Source organism: Sarcophilus harrisii, chromosome 1 (genome assembly GCF_902635505.1).
Source record: "Sarcophilus harrisii chromosome 1, mSarHar1.11, whole genome shotgun sequence".
In the NCBI taxonomy this organism is placed as follows: Eukaryota; Metazoa; Chordata; class Mammalia; order Dasyuromorphia; family Dasyuridae; genus Sarcophilus; species Sarcophilus harrisii.
In genome coordinates, this window is record NC_045426.1 from 234,700,778 (window position 1) to 234,720,139 (window position 19,362).

General features: G+C 32.4%; 1 protein-coding gene across 2 annotated transcripts in view; it reads left to right on the top strand.

The window, feature by feature from the left end:
• COMMD10 (COMM domain containing 10) overlaps positions 1 to 16,252 on the top strand; it is a 239,350-nt gene extending 223,098 nt beyond the window's left edge. Inside the window, exons 6-7 of one of the 2 annotated variants that reach the window (XM_031938755.1) lie at positions 15,150 to 15,209; positions 15,933 to 16,252. In XM_031938755.1, the coding sequence (XP_031794615.1) occupies positions 15,150 to 15,209; positions 15,933 to 15,971 (99 nt within the window). In that variant the 3' untranslated portion in view covers positions 15,972 to 16,252. Of the gene's footprint in view, positions 1 to 10,310; positions 10,421 to 15,149; positions 15,210 to 15,932 lie in introns of those variants that run through there. The other variant, XM_031938765.1, reaches the window with a different exon arrangement.
• Positions 16,253 to 19,362: the final 3,110 nt, after the last annotated feature.

Genomic DNA, 19,362 nt, shown 5'->3' on the forward strand with positions numbered 1-19,362 from the left:
ACTTTTTCTACCTACTTATAGGTTCAATCCTAACCACAATGTCAGCCAGTCAATAATTATGTATTAAGTGTCTGCCAAGTGCAAGACAGTCTTCATATAACAATTCATGGAAGATGCATTACAATAAATTTTCTATCTTTCTAAGTTTTCTCCCTTCCCCGGTATCATGCAGTATTGGACACCTAGTAGAAACTAAAAAAAAATCTTACTATTAGATTAATAAATTGAATTTTGAGACCTTTAAACAAATAGTTCAGAAAAAATCCAGGTCTTTTCTCTCCCACCCTCTCCTCTTGCCATGGGTAAGATAAATAAAAAAGAGAACTGGAAAGAAAGAAAGTGACAAAGAAAAAAGAGAAACAGGAGAAGGGAACACATTTTTATAGCCATTGAGACAACTTGGTTGCCTCACTTCTAGGGGCACTGAGCACCATGGACAAGGATGACAGACTTCTATTTACACAAATCTCATCTTTTGTAAGTCATCCCAAGAATTCTCATATCAGGATAAGGTCCCAGCCTTTTCCTGAGTTAGGTCTAAATGTAATTTCAGCCCACAAATTAAATAAGAAGGAACATGTTCGACAATTTGTCAAATCAAATGCTTTGGAAACTTCTACAGAATTTCTAGACTATTTAACATGAATGAATGAAATTTTTAAAATTTGTATATTGACTATCACATTCAGGATTATGACTTTCATATATATTCTTAGGAAATATAAAAGATTCTTGTTCTCTCCAAGCAAGAAATGGCCCAGAAAACATTTTTGAAAGCCAGAAAAATAGTTACTGAGAAGCTTTGTCTGTGTTTTGGCAAATCTGGAATAGTGTGACATGAGAGTCATCTTGTGCCATAGAATACTTGAATTATTGCCTTTGAATTCCCAAACATCTCTTCACTTAGACTGTTGTTATGACAGTCTTAAATCTTCTAACAAATAAGATATACATATTCACTTGTGTTGGAAAGGATTTTAATGGATAATTCAACAGAATTTGGCCTATATCCCTGAGAACCATTTCCCAGGATTCCCCTTCCCCCAGTTAAAAAAAAAATCATAGATATTATTCCTAATATTTGGGTCTATTTAGAACCTGATTTTGAGGATATAAATCAATCATTGCAAATTAGCATTAATATTTAGAAGAAATTAAATCTGTACTTAAATTATACTATGACCTAAAATTTTAAGTAAAAATTAGAAGTGCTATCAATTCACTGTATTCCTCCAAATCAAATGTTATCATTGTGGTTGGAGAAAATAACTTGTAAGAATAAATTAATTTTGGAAAAAATAAAGATTAAAAAATCTTTTTAGAACACTGATAAACAAATCAAAACATGGATATTACTTTCAGAATTGCTTTTTTTTCCCTTCACAAACTTAACTAATTAGAAAAATGCATTTTCTTCCTTACCAAATACCTATTTTCTCTTTTTAAATTTAAATTTTTTCTTAATAGTATTTTGTTTTTCTACTTACATATAAAGATAATTTTTAACATTAATTTTGTAAGATATTGAATTCTAGAATTTCCCCCTCCTTCTCTTACCTCTTTTCTTCCTAAGAGCAAGCAATCTGATATAGGTTATACATGTACAATTATTTTAAGCATATTTCCATATCAATTGTGTTGTGAAAGAAAAATCAGAATAAAAGGGGAAAAGCACAAGAAAGAAAAAGCAAACAAACAAAAAGGTAAAAAATAATATGCTTCTATCTTCATTCAGTCTTTTTTAGTTCTCCCTCTGAATAAGAATGGTATTTTCCATCCCAAACCTATTAGAATTTTCTTGGATCACTACATTGACAAAAAGAGTTAAATCTATCACATATTCTTGCTGTTACTGTGTATGATATTATTCTCATTCTGCTCACTTCATATAGCATCAGTTCATGTAAGTCTAAGGCTTTTCTGAAATCTGTCACTCATAATTTATTATAGATCAAGAATACTTTATTATATTCACATCCCACAAATTATTCAGCCATTCCCCAGTTGATGGATAGTGGTTCCCCACATTCCATTTTTGCCACTACTACAAAAAGAACTCATATACATTTTTTGCACATGTGGATTCTTTTCACTCTTTTATGATCTATTTGGGATACAGACTCAATTGTGAGACTGCTGGACCACTAATCCCAATTTTTCACCTTCCTTGGAGGCAAATACCTCAGTTAGTATATCACATTCTCAGTAATTACACTGAAGGCTAAAAAAATTAATTCTCTATCTTAGTGAGATGACTGTGATAGGAGAATTAATATCCAAGACAGGAAAGAGACTCTCAAGGGTGAATGTCCTATGGTGTGTAATTTCTTTTGCTCTAGTAATATTATTTTCATAAAATTTTATGTTTAACAATTTATAAAGAATAGGAGAAGCAAGATGACTACGTAAATGCCTAAATATTAAAGAACAGTAGGAAACTAGTGGTTATTTGATAGATTTTTTTTTCAATAAATGTGATTGATATGTTTTATAAAACTGAAAAAAAAAACACCAACTGCCTCTACCCCTTTAAGAATGATGTTTTCAGAGTTCTTGCAATCTCAGAAAGTTTTTTTAATTTTTAAAAATACTTCCTGAGTTGTGCTTAGGAGATAACATTAATGGTAGTGTCTTTAGCCTTGCTGAACTATATCATTAAATGCCTGTTTTATAGAAGATGAAAATAGAAGATGGGAGAAAAAACAGATTGAAAAGCTTGTTAGAATCTAGACCTGGAAGAGAATTCTGAGGCCATTTAGACTACCCCCTTTATTTTATACATGTAAAGGGATATAAATGTTTGAAGTAAATATGTGGGCAATTTTATTTTAATATGAAACTAATGAAATAATTCTTGATTTGAGGATGTTGGAATACTTTAAGCTTTCTTCATAGAGAACACAGGCTATTGGGAGGAAAACCTAGAAGAATGAAAAAATTAAGTTATGACAACTAATCACAATCTGAATTCTTCATAAATCCAATCTAATTGTATAGAGTTTTAAAATATTGTTTATAGGCTTTTTATTAACATTTTATTAAAAACTTTGTGTACATATTTATGAAAAATATTGGTCTATAATTTTCTTTCTCTCCTTTGTCTTTTAGGCTTATTTATCAAAATTCTATTTCTGGCATAGAAAGGATCCCTTATTTTCTAATCTTAAACAGTTGATCTTGTAGCATTAGTAAAGATACAGCTTATAAAATAAGCCCACACAAATTATTGCCATTTCTATGCTATCAATGAAGCCCATTTGCATGCGATAAAAAGAGAAATACCATTTAAGATAACTGTGGAGGTAGCTAGTTGGTTGGATAGAGCACCAGCCTTGAAGTCAGGAGGACCTGAGTTCAAATATGGTCTCAGACACTTAAAACTTCCTGGCTGTGTGATCCTGGGCAAGTCACTTACCCCTCAATTGCTTCAGCAAAAAAACTAAATAAAATAAAATAACTGTGGAGAGTAATTTCAGGATTTAACTGCTAAGATAAAGCCAGTAACTACATGCAACAATTACAAAACACTTTTCACATAAATAAACTTAGATTTAAACAATTGGAAGATTATTAAGTGTTCATGCATAATCTGAACTAATATAATAAAAAGACAATTCTACTTAAATTAATCTACTTATTCAGTGCCATGCCAATCAGATTCCCAAGAAATTGTTTTATAAAACTAGAAAAAATGATAACAAAATTCATCTGGAAGAACAAAAGGTCAAGAATTTTAAGAGAATTAATGAAAAATGCAAAGGAAGGTGGCCTAGCTATACCAGACCTAAAACTATATTATAAAGCAGCAGTCATTAAAACTATTTGATACTGCCTAAGAAATAGAGTAGTGGATCAATGAAATAGGTTAGGCTCACAAGACAATGGTCAAAGACTATAGTAATCTAGTGTTTGATAAATCCAAAGACTCTAGCTTTTGGAATAAGACCTCACTATTTGACAAAAATTGTTAGGAAGATTGGAAAATAGTATGGAGAAACTAGGCATTGACCAACATCTAACACACTATACCAAGATAAGATTGAAATGGGTTCATGATTTAGATAAAAAGGAGAGCAAATTAGGAGAACAAGGGACAGCTTACCTATCAAATCTGTGGAGAAGGGAGGAATGTATAGCCAAAGAACTAGAGAATATTATGAAATGCTAAATGGATAATTTTGATTATGTTAAATTAAAAAGATTTTGTACAAACAAAACCAAGCAGTCAAGAGCAGAAGGGAAGCAAAGTGTTACTGCTGGGCTTATATTCCAAAGAGATTTTAAAGAAGGGAAAGGGACCTGTATGTGCAAGAATGTTTGTGGCAGCCCTCTTTGTAGTGGCCAGAAACTGGAAACTGAGTGGATGCCCATCAATTGGAGAATGGCTGAATAAATTGTGGTATATTAATGTTATGGAATATTATTGTTCTGTAAGAAATGACCAACAGGATGATTTCAGAAAGGCCTGGAGAGACTTACATGAACTGATGCCGAGTGAAATGAGCAGGACCAGAAGATCATTATATACTTCAACAACTATATGATGATCAATTCTGATGGACCTGGCCCTCTTCAACAATGAGATGAACCAAATCAGTTCCAATGGAGCAGTAATGAACTGAACCAGCTACACCCAGCGAAAGAACTCTTGGGAGATGACTATGAACCACTACATAGAATTCCCAATCCCTTTATTTATGTCCACCTGCATTTTTTATTTCCTTCACAGGCTAATTGTACCCTATTTCAAAGTCCAATTATTTTACTTTTTTTTTTATGTATACATATGTATACATTTTACTTGTATACATTTTACTTTCTTTTTTATGTATACATGTCCAAAAATTACCCATGCATATGGGTATGTCTGGTAAATAAAAAGCTATAATTAAAAAAAAAAAGAAGGGAGCAGAAAATGGGGGAAAAGTTTTTGTATCCCTTGTTTCTGATAAAGGCCTCATTTCTAAAATAAACAGAAAATTGGCTCATATTTATAAGGATGCAAGCCATTCCCCAATTGACAAATGGTCAAAGAAGATGAATAGATCATTTTCAGATGATAATTTTCATCCATTTCTAGTCATTTGAAAAATGCTCTAAATCATTATTGATTAAAGAAATGCAAACTAAGACAACTCTGAGGTACCACTTCATAACTCTCAGATTAGCTAAGATAACAGGAAAAGGTAAAAATTAAGATAAATGTTATGTAAAGATAAATGTTGTAGGGAATATAAGAAAACTGGGACACTAATCCATTGTTGGTGGAGTTGTGAACTGATCCAACTGTCCTAGAGAACAGTTTGAAAATATGCCTAAAGGGCTATGTAATGTCTTTACTGAGTCCGTTTCCTGGAGAGATCATAAAAAAGGGAAAAGGACCAACAAGGCTAAAAATGTTTGTAGCAGTCTTTTTGTAGTAGCAAGGAACTAGAAATTGAGTGGTTGCCCATTAGGTAAGGAATGGCTGAATACGTTACAGTATATTAATATAATGGAATATTATTATTCTATAAGAAATGATGAGCAGGATCGATTTCAGAAAGATCTGAAAAAGACTTAAATGAACTGTTGCTGAATGAAGTGGGCAGAATCAGGAGAACATTGTACATAGGAACAAGAAGAGTATGTGATGATTAACTGTGATGGGCTTGGCTCTTTTCAACAATGAGATGATTTAAGGTAATTCCAACAGACTTGTAATGGAAAGAGCCATCCACATTGAGACAGAAAACTATAGAGACTGAATGTGCATCAAAGCATATTATTTTCATCTTTTTTTTTTATGTTATTGGTTGCTTGTTTTTTTTTTTCCTTTGCAGCATGATAAATATGGAAATGTTTCTATACTCATGTATATGCACATATATGTATGTATTCTTCCCTCTTTGAACCAATTCTGATGAAGGTGAGGTTCATCCTGGTGTGGTACTGCACCTATTTCCCCTCTACTGTAAAAGCTGTTTATTATATACAACTTTTATGTAAGAATTTTCTGCATTTTATTTCTCCCAGTATATCCCTCTTTCTTACCTTTTAATTTTTTTTGCAACATTCCCAATATAATGAATTCATACTCATGTTTTCTGTCTGTGTAGACTACTTTTAATTTTCATGATAAAGTTTTTTTTTTTATTTTTTATTTTTTTTTATTTAATAGCCTTTTATTTACAGGATATATACATGGGTAACTTTACAGCATTAACAATTGCCAAACCTCTTATTCCAATTTTTCACCTCTTACCCCCCCACCCCCTCCCCTAAATGGCAGGATGACCAGTAGATGTTAAATATATTAAAATATAACTTAGATACACAATAAGTATACATGACCAAAACATTATTTTGCTGTACAAAAAGAATCAGACTCTGAATTATTGTACAATTAGCTTGTGAAGGAAATCAAAAATGCAGGTGTGCATAAATATAGGGATTGGGAATTCAATGTAATGGTTTTTAGTCATCTCCCAGAGTTCTTTTTCTGGGTATAGCTAGTTCAGTTCATTACTGCTCCATTAGAAATGATTTGGTTGATCTCGTTGCTGAGGATGGCCTGATCCATCAGAACTGGTCATCATCTAGTATTGTTGTTGAAGTATATAATGATCTCCTGGTCCTGCTCATTTCACTCAGCCATGATAAAGTTTTTAAGAATATATGTGTTATCTTCTCTTAGAAAAATGTAAACAGTTTAATTTTATTGAGTCTTTTGGGCTTTCTCTTTCATGTTTTGAGTCTTATGCTTGAATGTCAGAATTTCTATTTAGCTCTAATCTTTTCATATAGAGTCTTTAAAGTCTTCTATTTCATTAAATATCCACTTTCATTTTTGAAGAATTATACTTAGTTTGGCTGGGTGGATTGTTCTTCCAGGAAATCTTGTTAGGCTTATATAAGTCCAATTAACATTTTTCTTTGTTGTGTGGTTTTTCACATTGTTGTCTTCTGAGCTTCCCTCCTACTGAAGTGGCTTCTGTGATCAAGTTCATTGTTGTTGTTTGTTCATTTTTCCAGCCTGTTTCTTGATTTTAAACTTTATGTGAAAGTTGGACTCTGCTCATCTTGGATTGGTAAGCTTCAGTCCCAAGTTTTAGGGGGTTTTCGTGCAGCTATTTTCGGAGCTAGTTATGGAAATCTGCAAGTTTTCAATGCTTCCAAGGTGGAATGATCTGTGAAGAGATGTGATCACTGCTCTTTTGGTCAGCAATTTGTTTTTTTTACCTAGGAGTGGTCCCTGTTCCTCTTCAGCCTCAAATACTAGTGCTCTTCTTGGTCCTGGAACTGTGACAGAATCCATGCTTCCTTTTAGCTGAAAATGCCAGTACTTCTCTCTGTCTTGGAACTGTGACTGGGTCTCTGCTTCCTCTCGACTAACCACCAATGCTCCCTTGTGCTCTGGAACTCTTACCCAGGACTGTATATGGGTAATAAAGTTGCCAACCACCAGCAGGTCCCCCCACTACCAACAAAAAGTATTCTGTAAACTCTTCTTGATCAGTTGTCCAACCTCCTTAGAGGCCCCAGAAGCTACTGTTGCTTCTGCTGTTCCTGCTGCCTTCAAGGCCTGTTGTTGGTGCTGCCATTGTGTGTCTCCAGGTCAGCACCTACTCTGGTGTTATAAATCTCTCTTGATGACCTTCTGAGTTGTCTTAGACTAGGAAAAAAAATCTCACTCTTACCTTTTGTTGGATCTGTTCTAAAATTTAACTTGAGGAATTATTTTAAAGTGGGTTGGAGGGGAATATTGGAAGAGTTTGCCTGGATTGCTATCTCTAATCTGCTATCTTGGCTCCACCCCACTCTTATTTTCTTAATCTCTTCTTGGTCTTTAAGAATTTAGTTGAATTTTTAAATATTGCTTTTTCTATTTTTAAAAAAAATTATTTTGCTTAGCCAATTAATATATAAATTTCCCCCTGTGGACTGATTTTGGTTGCATCCCACAAGTTTTGTTATGTTGTCTCATTATCATAATTCTCTTTGATGAAATTATCTGTTATTCCTATGATATTTTCCTTAGAACTACCAGTTTTTAAATTTCAAATTATTTGGTTGCTATTTTAAGATTGAATATTTTTTTTCAATATTCCTTTCTGATTACAGGGAGAAAGGGGGTTGGATATATGCAATATTTCGGCTTTTCTTTTTATAATGTTTTGTGCCCTACTATAATGGTCAATTTTTGTAAAGGTTGCATGTGCAGGTGAGAAATATAAATATATACATACATATATATATATATATATATATATATATATATATATATATATATATATATATATATGCATGTATATATGCCTTACAATTTCTATACAGTGTGATTTCCTGAGATCCATCAGATCTCAAATTTTCTAAAATTCCTTTCTTTCTTATCTTTTTATTAAATTTGTTAAGGTCTCAAATGGATGTAAAAGAATCCCAACTATTATAATTACTTTCTCTTTCTCAATGTAATTTGCAAGTTTCCCTTTAAATTCTTAGATGATATGTCATTTTGTGTGTATGTATTAAATATTGGTATTGTTTTATTATTCATGGTACCTAGCATAACATAGTTTCTCTCTTTATCCTTCCCTCTTTTACTCATTTCAGTTTTTACTGTTGCCTTGTCTGAGATCATGATTGATATCCCTGCTTTTTTGAGTTATTCTTAAGCGTAATGACTTCTGTTCTATTCCTTCATTTTAACTCTTCTTTCTTGTAAACAATGTGTTGCCACATTCTGATTTTTAATCCATTTTGTTATCCTCTTCCAGGAATTCATACCAGTTATGTTTGCAGGTATGAGTATTATTTGCATATTTTCACATCATATCTTCTTTTTTTTACTCTTCCTCCTTTACAAAAAATAAAAAAGAAGAAGTAGATAGTGAAAGAAGAATGTGATCAAGGTTCTTGTGCTCTAATCAAAACAAAGTCCTATTTTCTTCTTACCCAGAATCAGATTGTGGGTCTTAACCTTTTCTTTTCTCTTCCTCCTTTCCCTCCTATACTTTTTTCTTTCCTTCCTTTATTTCTTTTTATTTTTTTCCTTTTCCTCTTTTATCTTCTGCCATGATATGAAACTTTTTTTTTAATTCTTCCCTCCCCAATTCTACCCTTTACTTTTCAAATCTTCCATTGACCTCTGCCTGGCCTATCCTTTCTCTGCTGAGTTTGCTTCCATACCAAAATCTTTGGGAATGTAAATATGATCTCAGCTTACCTTTGACCAGTTATGCCATTCTTCTTCCATTTTTTGCTGCACATATAAAAACTTAATCATGTAGACATTTATATTTGCTCAAATGTATTTTACATTTCTAGATTTCTGACTCCTTTGTTCACATTCAGTTTACGATCACCTTTAATATTTTCATCAGGAATTCTTGAACATTTTCTGTTCCACAAAAGATTCATGTCTCCCCTTGTAGAATATTACTCTTATTTATAGGCCTGTGTCTTTTGCTTTTCAGAATATTGTATTCCAAAATTTACCATCTTTTATAATAGTAACTGACAAGATTTTCATGATCCTCATTGTGGTTCCTTGGCACTCTGAATATTGACTATGATATTCCAAAGAGTTTTTAGTTAGGAGGGTTTTTTTAGGAAGTTCTTTCCAGTTTTCTTTATCCTCTGGTTCTGATGAGTACAAGCATTTTACATATAATTTTTAAATTGCGTTTCATCAGCATTTTCTTTTGGTTTTGTTTTAGGGAATCTGATGATTTTTAAATCCTCTATTCCTTGACCAGTTTTTATCTTCACCGTCTTTTTTGGTAGTGCATATTTTTACATTTTTATCTATTTAAGTTTTTAATTTTGTTATGACATTTCTTATTTTTTCATAAAGTTGTTGATTTCTGTTTCTTCCATTTCAGTCTCCAGAAAGTTCATTATTTTGTATTATCTTTTTTTCTAAGCTGCTTAATCTATTTTCCATTTCTTTTTTCCAGAACACTTATTTCACTTATATTTTCATTTGTTATATTTTGATTCATTTCTTTTTAACACTCTTGAGGTCCTTATGGCCTAAATTTTTCTCCTCAATCTACCTTTAGTTGTTGTATTCTAGACTTATGTCGTGGGAATCTCTAGGACCTTAATATTTCTTTATAGTGATCACTGCATTCTTCTACTTGCTTACATCTCTAGCCTCAGTATTGACATTTCTCCCAATAATAAGAAGGTATATTGAAGTGACCTTCAAGGTCTTACAGTTATGATTCTTGGATTATATTTAGTCATTTAACCTCTATACCGTATGCAGCTCTTTTGGAATGAGGATTCTCTTTTCTGCAGCAATAAAAATTATTTTTTCCTAACAGGTAGCAGAACTATCCTTGAGACTTGAGTGGTGCGTGCCTTCTTGGTCACCTCAGGCATGAAAAGTTAAGTCCCCTCTAACTTGGAGAATTTCTGAGGATCACAAGAGTCACTATACTCTAGCTTGCTGACTAGATATTTTTCCATACGAAATTAGATTGAGGGGACATTACATCCAGAGAAGCTAAGTACAACTATATCCTTGTTGCATATCTTTACTATGTTAAAGCAAAGTACACCCCCCCCCCCCATTTAACTATTCAGTGACTTGCAAGTGCCTTTTTTTGTCTCAATTTGAATCTGAACAGGGTGCTGATATTAAGCCTATCTGTAGTAGTACCTTCATAGGGTTATATGATTTGGTAGAGTGATTTCTCATTCTCAAAATTACTCAGATCTGATTAAATTATTGTTCCTTTATCTATTCTATCTTTTTGGAGGCCCTCAGTTACCCTTAATTTTGGAATTATACATCACAATGAATTCTGTAAATATATTGAGTTGTTTTTTTTTTTTTAAGAAACATTCTATATTGAACAAATGGAAGATACTTAGTAGTAAATACTCATAAATTAATAATTGAGAGTTTGATCCTTTAAGCAGATATATCAGATAAAGTTTCACTACTTCTCCATCCTAATCTACCCTTTAACCATTCTTAAAGATAAGAAAATAGAAAAGTGAATATATAAGACTCAAGGGGAAAAAAAGGGAAGACGAGGAAAAGAGAAGAATGGGGTTGGGGATTCATTTTGGTTTGTATGCTTGGATCAATATAGATACCTACACTTCAGAGAGATAAAACCCTCATATATTCATCTCACAAAGGCAGATGTGTTCACACACACACACACACACACACACACACACACACACACTCACACACAAACACTCCTCTTCTTACAAGGCTTCCCTAAACCCTCTCAAATCTAGATGAGTTCTTGGTTTTCTTTCTTGTGCTTTTAGCTAAATATGTTCCCCAAATAGCATATCAATGTACACAAATGATTTTGTTTACAGGTATCTTAAAATACCCTTACTTTATTTTGATAGGTCAATACCAGTGGATGGCATTGATGGATACCAGTGCAGAACTTGGACTATTCCAGCTGTCATTGATCATTCTCATTACACAACCAACTTACCTCCTTTTCTACAGCACATGTCCTTGATGATGTCTTTTTCTCCACTTCTGTTGTTCAAGTCATTGTTGTAATACACTGCAGATTGCTTATGCCCACCATGCATCTTTCCTTTGCCCTTTGTATGACCTGCAGTTTTGATTCTTTTAAAATTCTGATGTTCTGGGATTCTGAGCCACATAACATCCCTTAGAGAATATTGGTATTAAAAATGTACTTTGTGGCAAGAAGCAGCTTGGGATCATTGAAGGTATTGCACAATATCTCAGATACAGCCTAATATATTCTTCTCCTGTCTAATTCTAGGCCCAGCTCATTGTGCATTAAAAATACCAATGTTTAAAAATAGTTTAGTTCTAGCCCATTTTCATAGCAATTATATTTCATTGTTTACTATCTTTAAAACAAAGTCAGCTGTCACTTCACTTTCTTCCTTCTACAATTAGAAGATGATGAAAACTCAAGATTAAGGACATAAATTTCCTAATAAGTTTTGTTCAGTAAATAAATATTGTGTTTACAATATTAACCTGACAATGCTGTTGAGAAGAGGTATACGATTATACCTTGTTTGACTCCTCTGGAATTTTCTAGGCTGCCAGCTGGGGACAAGCCTTCTTTTCTGCTTTGTTTATATTCATTCCTGATTCTTGTCCAAGATGGGAAGTGTAATAAAGTAGACTTACTGTTCTCAGGGTCTAAGAGGATCCACCCACCTCCTGGTACTACTAGGGAGCTAGGGTTTATTAGATGTTTGTTAAACTCTTATATTTAGGGTTAATGACTGCAGAATAATTGTGACTATTTCATAGCTAAATTCTGTAATGTCAGCTAAGGAGGACAGTTGCAAATGAATTTGTCTCTTTGGGAAATTTAATTTTTCTCATAAAGAAAGACTTTCATTGATATACAAATCAACTAATATTAAGGATGAAATATTTTGATATCTAAATGAAAATGAAACATTGTTGAACATGATCCTATAAGTTCAGGATTTATGAAGTAGAACAGTTTCTGTATATACCCCTAATTGACTTTTTGGGGAAAGTGTCATTGAATTAGACAATGATAACTTAGAATTATGGCAATATTAGCTTGAAGAACATAAAAGAAACACAGAATTATAAAGTGAACATTGAAAACAAGAAAAGAAAAACAAAGTTGGAAATAAGTAAGGAAAATAAGATAGAACATTCAAAAAGGGCAAACAAATGTATTTCAAAATGTCTGGTACCTTTCAACTGTTTAGAGCAATAGTATTTATCAGAGCATGAAATTTAGAATCAAAATTCCTGGATTCAATCAGCTATACAAATTACTGCCTTTATAAACTTGACCAAGTCACTAAGTGAAGTGACTTTTGGAAGTGACAAAAAGGGATACTAAGATTGACTTAAAAACGTGTGAATAAATGAAGATTCAAGATCTAGTTCTGATGTAAAATTATAGGCAAGTCATCTAAACTTAAAGCCTCAATTCCTTCATCTGAAAGAGATATAATATTAGACAGTACTGCTTCAAAGGCTTGTTGTAAGAAAGAGTTTTGCAAACTGGAAAGCATTATATAAATGTATGTTATTATTATTAAAAGTATGGGATTAATAAAAGGCATAGCACCAGCCCCCAGCTCATATATATATATATATATATATATATATATATATATATATATATATAACTTAGCACTTGAGGTATGGAAGAGGAAATCCCATATGCCTGGAGCATCTCAAAATTCTAGACTGCATGGATAGATTTATGTGGTCTCTTTAGAAAAGAGTCTATACTATGTGTCTATGGTTGGGTAAAAATGCTCTTTTTCTAAGCCTTCATTCCTGCTAAAAGAAGCCAGCTACCTTCATAGTGTTGAAGGAATGTTCAACTTTTGGCTAACCGTAGCCTTAAGCCTAAGGTCTACAGAGTTTCCCAGGTCTGCTCTTCTTGGTTAAGTGCTAATATAGTATTATAATATTCTTTTAGTAAGAAGTATAAATATCCTGTATTTGCAAAGCTACTCAAATCTCTCTCTGATAGAAATTAAGGAGTTTTCTTTAGAAAGCAATTAAGGGCAACATTGGCAAATATTTGAGGGGCTTCAAGCTGTGGAAGATACTAGAGAAAAAGGCAATCTTTTCTCTAACCATCTCTTCACAAAGAGCAAAGAATTTTCCTTTCCTTAATTTCTTTTCTTTCAATCAGCAGAGTTCTCCCCTAATCAGCATCACTTGTAAAAAACCTTTTGTCAGTTGGTTTCAACTCTGGCAGTTCTTCAGTTCCATAAACTTCTTTCTTCCCTTTTCTAGCCTCTAGGCTTTTGCCAACACATTTTCTAATTGGCCTTTCTTGTCAGCTTCTCTCATCCTTCTCCTTCACTCAGTTTTCTCATTTACTGGCTCCTGTTCTTCCAAGTGGTGAGCAATCTCTAATTCAGATTGAGAAATCTACACTATATATTTCTATCAGATAAGGGGACAGATAGTTAATGTAAAGTTTCCTCCTAGTCTCCAAATATTTCTTTGATTCAGTCTAACCCTAATTCTTACCAGCAATATCTTTCAGAATCCTGAAAATAGTCATTTTGAAAATAATTGCTGGGAAATAATAAACTTCTTGCCATCTTTACCATCACGCAGTACCTTTCCTTCTGAAGAATTGCTCTTTCTCAGTTAATCTCAGAACTTTTATCTGAGGAGCCACTTTTCTCTTGGGTTTTCTCAGCACAGCATGTGTTTCTTCTCATGCTTCTTTTCTCAGTTTCACACAAAATGTCCTTTTCCTTTTCTGTTATCAAATAAAATATCTACAGAAGAAAGGCTCAGTGCCTTACATAAGTAGTTAGATTTTTAGAATTGACTAAGACACCAGCAGTGGGTTGTAGGCTATATAGTCGAACAGTATGTGTATTTTTCCCACAGAGACTTTCACTGTTCATTTTAATTCCCAAAAGACATTGAATCAAATTTAAATGTTTAATGAATCAACAAACGGTTCAGACCAATGGTTCCCTGTTTAAGTAACTAAGACTATATTTATAATGTAGCCCTTTGTTTGATATCATAATGATACCAACAATATTATTACTCAACATCCGTAGTATTTTTAATGGATTTTATAAAATATGTTCATATACATATGTACATATAATATGTTTTGGAAGGACAAGACAAGTCTGACTTTGAAATTGTCATGTTAATTGTTCTTTTTTGCTGAGTCTAAATGTTACAATCTTAGGATATTAAGATTGTTAACTGTTAGATTAATGCTAAGAGGTATTAGCTCTTTGCTAGCCCATTGCATTAATGGCTCCATAAGTTCAATCAGAGACACTGCCTCTAGTGTCTTTGGGTAATGGTATGTAGTAGATCTCAAATGGATTGCTGAGAAAGATAAAATATAATCTTGTGTATTATCTTTAAGTTGAAAAAAACAGTAACAAAATTCTTTCTGATGTCAATGTTATTAACCTTTGTGTAGTCATCTTATAATATAGATGCAACTACAGATTGGCATCCCTATAGAATGTGCCTTTGGGACATCTAGGAAGGATAAGTTTGAATAGAGCAGAAAAAAAATGTTCTTTTAAAAATCATTCAGTTACATGATAATGTTAGGGTACACTCTGAAGACAGCCAGTAAGACAAATTGCAGCATGTAGCCTAAACTTGTTTTTTTTTGTTTATTTGTTTGTTTTGTTTTTGACAGAATTTGGAAAAAGTTTGTGTGGAATTCAACCACAAGGAGTTGTTTGAGTTTTATAACAAGGTCTGTATATTTTTAAAAGGACTTTTGATATATGGCATTTTAAGTTTCCTACACTTTATGAATTTGTGTTTTTAAGTACTTACTATGAAGTGGTGTATTCTCAACTTCCCTTGTAAACACCTTGTGTTTCACAGTGGGAAACGTTGCCTAAATGAATAAAATCTGACAAAAGCAAGAAAAAGATGGAAGTGGTTTTAAAGCAGTGGGATTGTTAGTCCACATGTAAAACATTAACTAAAGAGACAAGTTTTCATAGTTCTTCTGATCCCTTATATATAGGTAATGTTGAAATAGTTTCATTTCAGTGCTGAAGATGGAGGAGTTTGATATAGGAAGCAAAAGGAAGATTCAGCTTTGAACATAATTAATGTTCTTTTAAAATACTGATTTTAAAATCCAGCAAAAAATAATGCCTCCCTAACCCCACTTTCAAACCTTGCTATTATGCAGTAATAATTTACCAGAAAAACAGTTGAATACATCAAAAATAGTAGCATTTAGTCAATATTTTAAAAATTGAGTAAAATTGCATCACTGAATTCTAAAATCTTCCATAAAAACAAAATCTATTTATGAGCAGTGTGTTTTTTTAATTGCTTTGTGAATAGATTTCATATGCATGGTTTTTTACATAGTTCTTTGTATTCTATTTGCATGTTTCTAAACAAGGCTTCATATGAATTTTTTACCCCCTCTTTTTTTTCTCCTTTTTCTTGTAAATAGCTAGAGACCATGCAAGCACAGCTGGATTCCCTTATGTGATGTTTTCGAAGACTGGTTTTTCCATCGCACTCCTGCCACCTCATTATTTGTATTGAAGATATATTGCTAAACTGTGTTTTCTGAAGGACTCAATGACTTTCTTCCTGTAAAATTATACGGCTTATCTCCTCTTAGACCAGTAACATTAGCCAAAGAAGGTTATTGTTAAGAGTACTGCAGTCCTAATTGACTTTCTCTTGTTTTTTTGAACCAATAACTATTGTTAAGAAGACTTTTATTAAAAAGAAAATAAAAGCTAATACTTTATTGTTTTACTCTTATATTGTTTTGATTATCTAAATTATTTACTTTCACATGCTTGATGACATTTTATATATCGAAGTGGACCCAAAGATAAAACTTATGGTGTGGATATTAGCAAAATATAAAACTTAAGTAGTCATAGGAGCAGTAATATAGAAAAGGAACCAACCACATATACAAGCATTGATGTTATTATAATCCTTGAACATAATAAGAAATATATGTAGTTAAAAAATGGTTAGGGGGAAAATTGGCATTTTGTATCCTGAGAGAGTGGTAGTCTCATGTTATTTAATTTTAGGTACTATTAGGTTTTGGGGTTTGATTGCTTGTTTGGGTTTTTTTTTGGCCAAATATAATGTTCTACTATTTATTCATTCTTACCATCCTTTCACATGCTCAGGCACTGTGCTAAGCACCAGAGATACAAAGAAAGGCAAAAGATAGTTTCTGCTGTCTTTATATTACAAATTGATCTTTAATGATAGGAAACATTTATATCACTAAAAAAATTAACTGATATTAGCTTATTAATTGGCTTGTGTGTTGGTAATTAATTTATATAATATTAGCATTTGAATAGCCATCAATGAGTATTTCTACAATACGTGTTTTTTTTGCAGTTAGCTTAGTCGATATAATTTTTTTATCATTAGAACTAGTAAAGTTTGTCAGAACTTAATTTGCCTCAGTTGTCTGCAAGATGAACAAATAAATGAATGAATGAAAAATTATTTATCTAGCACTGTGCTAAGTTTCAACAGCATTATATTCAAGTTGTATCCTGGAACAAGAGAATGTAGTAAGTTCTAAAATCAGATGTTGAAGCGGAAATCACTGAGGTCAAAATTACTCTTGAAAATTACCTAAATCATTGATAAAACACATTGCAATATTTTTAAACAATATAGCTGGGAAGGGACCAAATCTTTTAAAAAAAAAAAAAAAACAATTCATGTCAGGTAGTCTGTAGATCAGAGATTGTTGATATGGAAATAATTGGATGTAAATATTATTTTTCACAAATCTCAAATAAGCTATTGATTAGAACAGTTGTAGGAATATAGGACTTTTATTCAAACAAAAGACAAAAACAAAGAGTCTTTCTAGGTAGATAAATTGATGTGTAGTTGGGGGGGAGGGGGAGAGAAGTGGTAGAAAATACTCTTCAGGATGATCTCACAGTCCCATAACTGTTTCTTTTTTATCATGATAAGGTAAAAAAAAAAAAAAAAAAAAAAAGATGCTAGGAAGATAAAGGGAACATAGCAGATCCCTTCTAGCTGATAAGGAATGGCAGTGAGGCTGCTAAACCTGACCCTCTAATTAACTGCATCAACCTATCTGTGTGTATGATGAAGAGGAAATTCTAGACTCACACACAATTCCTGGAGATGCTCACATTATGAACTGTACAAGGGAACTGAGGCTAACTGAGATTAACAGTAGATTAAGGTTTCCCATCTCCCATTCATTCTGCATAAACTCAGTGAATAGAATGGTGTATTGAATGTCTGCACTATTTAAATGGACATTTTTAAAGACTTATTATGCATAATTGAACTCAGGTAAGTTAAAAGAATGTACTTTATGATTCCACAGTATTTACAAATGAAGTATCCAATCTAAATACAGATAAAAATAGAAAGACATTTAAAATCTGATAAGATTTCTTTTGTTTCACATAAAAGACTTTGATTTCCAGAAGTTTTGCACAACTAACAATCAAAGCCATGGACATTTATGCATTATTTTTTATATGAATTCTATAATTGTGGGTAATGATTTTAAATGTCCCTTAAGTAAACTTTAAATGCAGGGAACCTAATTTTATAGATGCTTTTTCAAATTATTTATAGAAAGAAAACATAGATTGATTAACTTTTAGTTTAATGTTTTAAAAGTTGTAACACTTATTTATAAGAGAGGCAATGTGGTTTAATGGAACTACTCTCAGTCAGGATGACCTTGATCCAAGTAACAATTCTGACACCTACTAACTCTGTTACCATGGCCAAATCACTTTACCCTTCAGGACCACCAGATAGCTCTATAGGACTGTTAACAGAGCAGGTACCAGTGTCCTTTTGGAAAAGAGACTCCACCAATGAAATCATAAGTCCAATTAAAATAGAAAGCATTTATAGAGCATTCCTAAAGTGTGAAAAAAAGTTTGCTTTTCATTATTTCTCTGTGAAATTATAGGCATACCTTTATACAGAATGAACTACAGAAACTACCTAATCCAACCTATACCTATGTAAGAATCCCTTTATAAGATTTACTAAAAGGCGTTATCCAGATTTCTGTTGCCTGCTTCTTAGAAAAGTTATTACCTCCCAAGTCAGCACCCCAGTCTACCATTTGATGCTGCAATGGTTATTAAAGCTTTTTTTTCTCCTCTTTTTTACAGTAAGCAGAAATTTACCCCCTGCAGCACTACTCCTAATTCAGTCTAATTATTTTTTATATTAACAAAAACTTCCCACTGTGAGATTCAGGCCGAGTACTGACGCTGATTTGAGGGTACTGACACAGTATCCAAATAGGATGGTCAAATTTTGTGTAGAGTAGATATTGCCATATTAACTCCTTACTTAGATTTTTAAAAAGGAAATATATATCAGTCACAATTGATATCTTTTAGTTTTATTGTTGCTGTTGTTAATAATAAAAACTAGTATTTACATAGTGTTCAAGGTTTTTGAAGCACTTTGCATGTCATCTCTTTTTATCCTCACAACAATCCTGGGAAGTAAATATTCTTTTTATTCTTATTTTACAGATGAGGAAACTGAGACAAAACTAAATGAATTTTCCATTTGGAAATGTTGGAGGTCACATTTGACTTCAGGGACTTGACTTCAAGTCCAGTACTCTGTCCACTGTATCATGTAGTTGCCTCTCTGTATAGTTATAATAATAATTTATAGACCTATATTACAATAATAATATATTATCACATATATAGTAATTTTACAATATTGTGATTATTATATAGTAATCATGTAATATATAATAATTTTATCATTTTACTAAGTGCTTTATTATTGTCATATCACTTGTTCTTCACAACAACCCTATGAAGTAGATGCTTTTAATTATCCCCATTTACAAACAAGGAAAT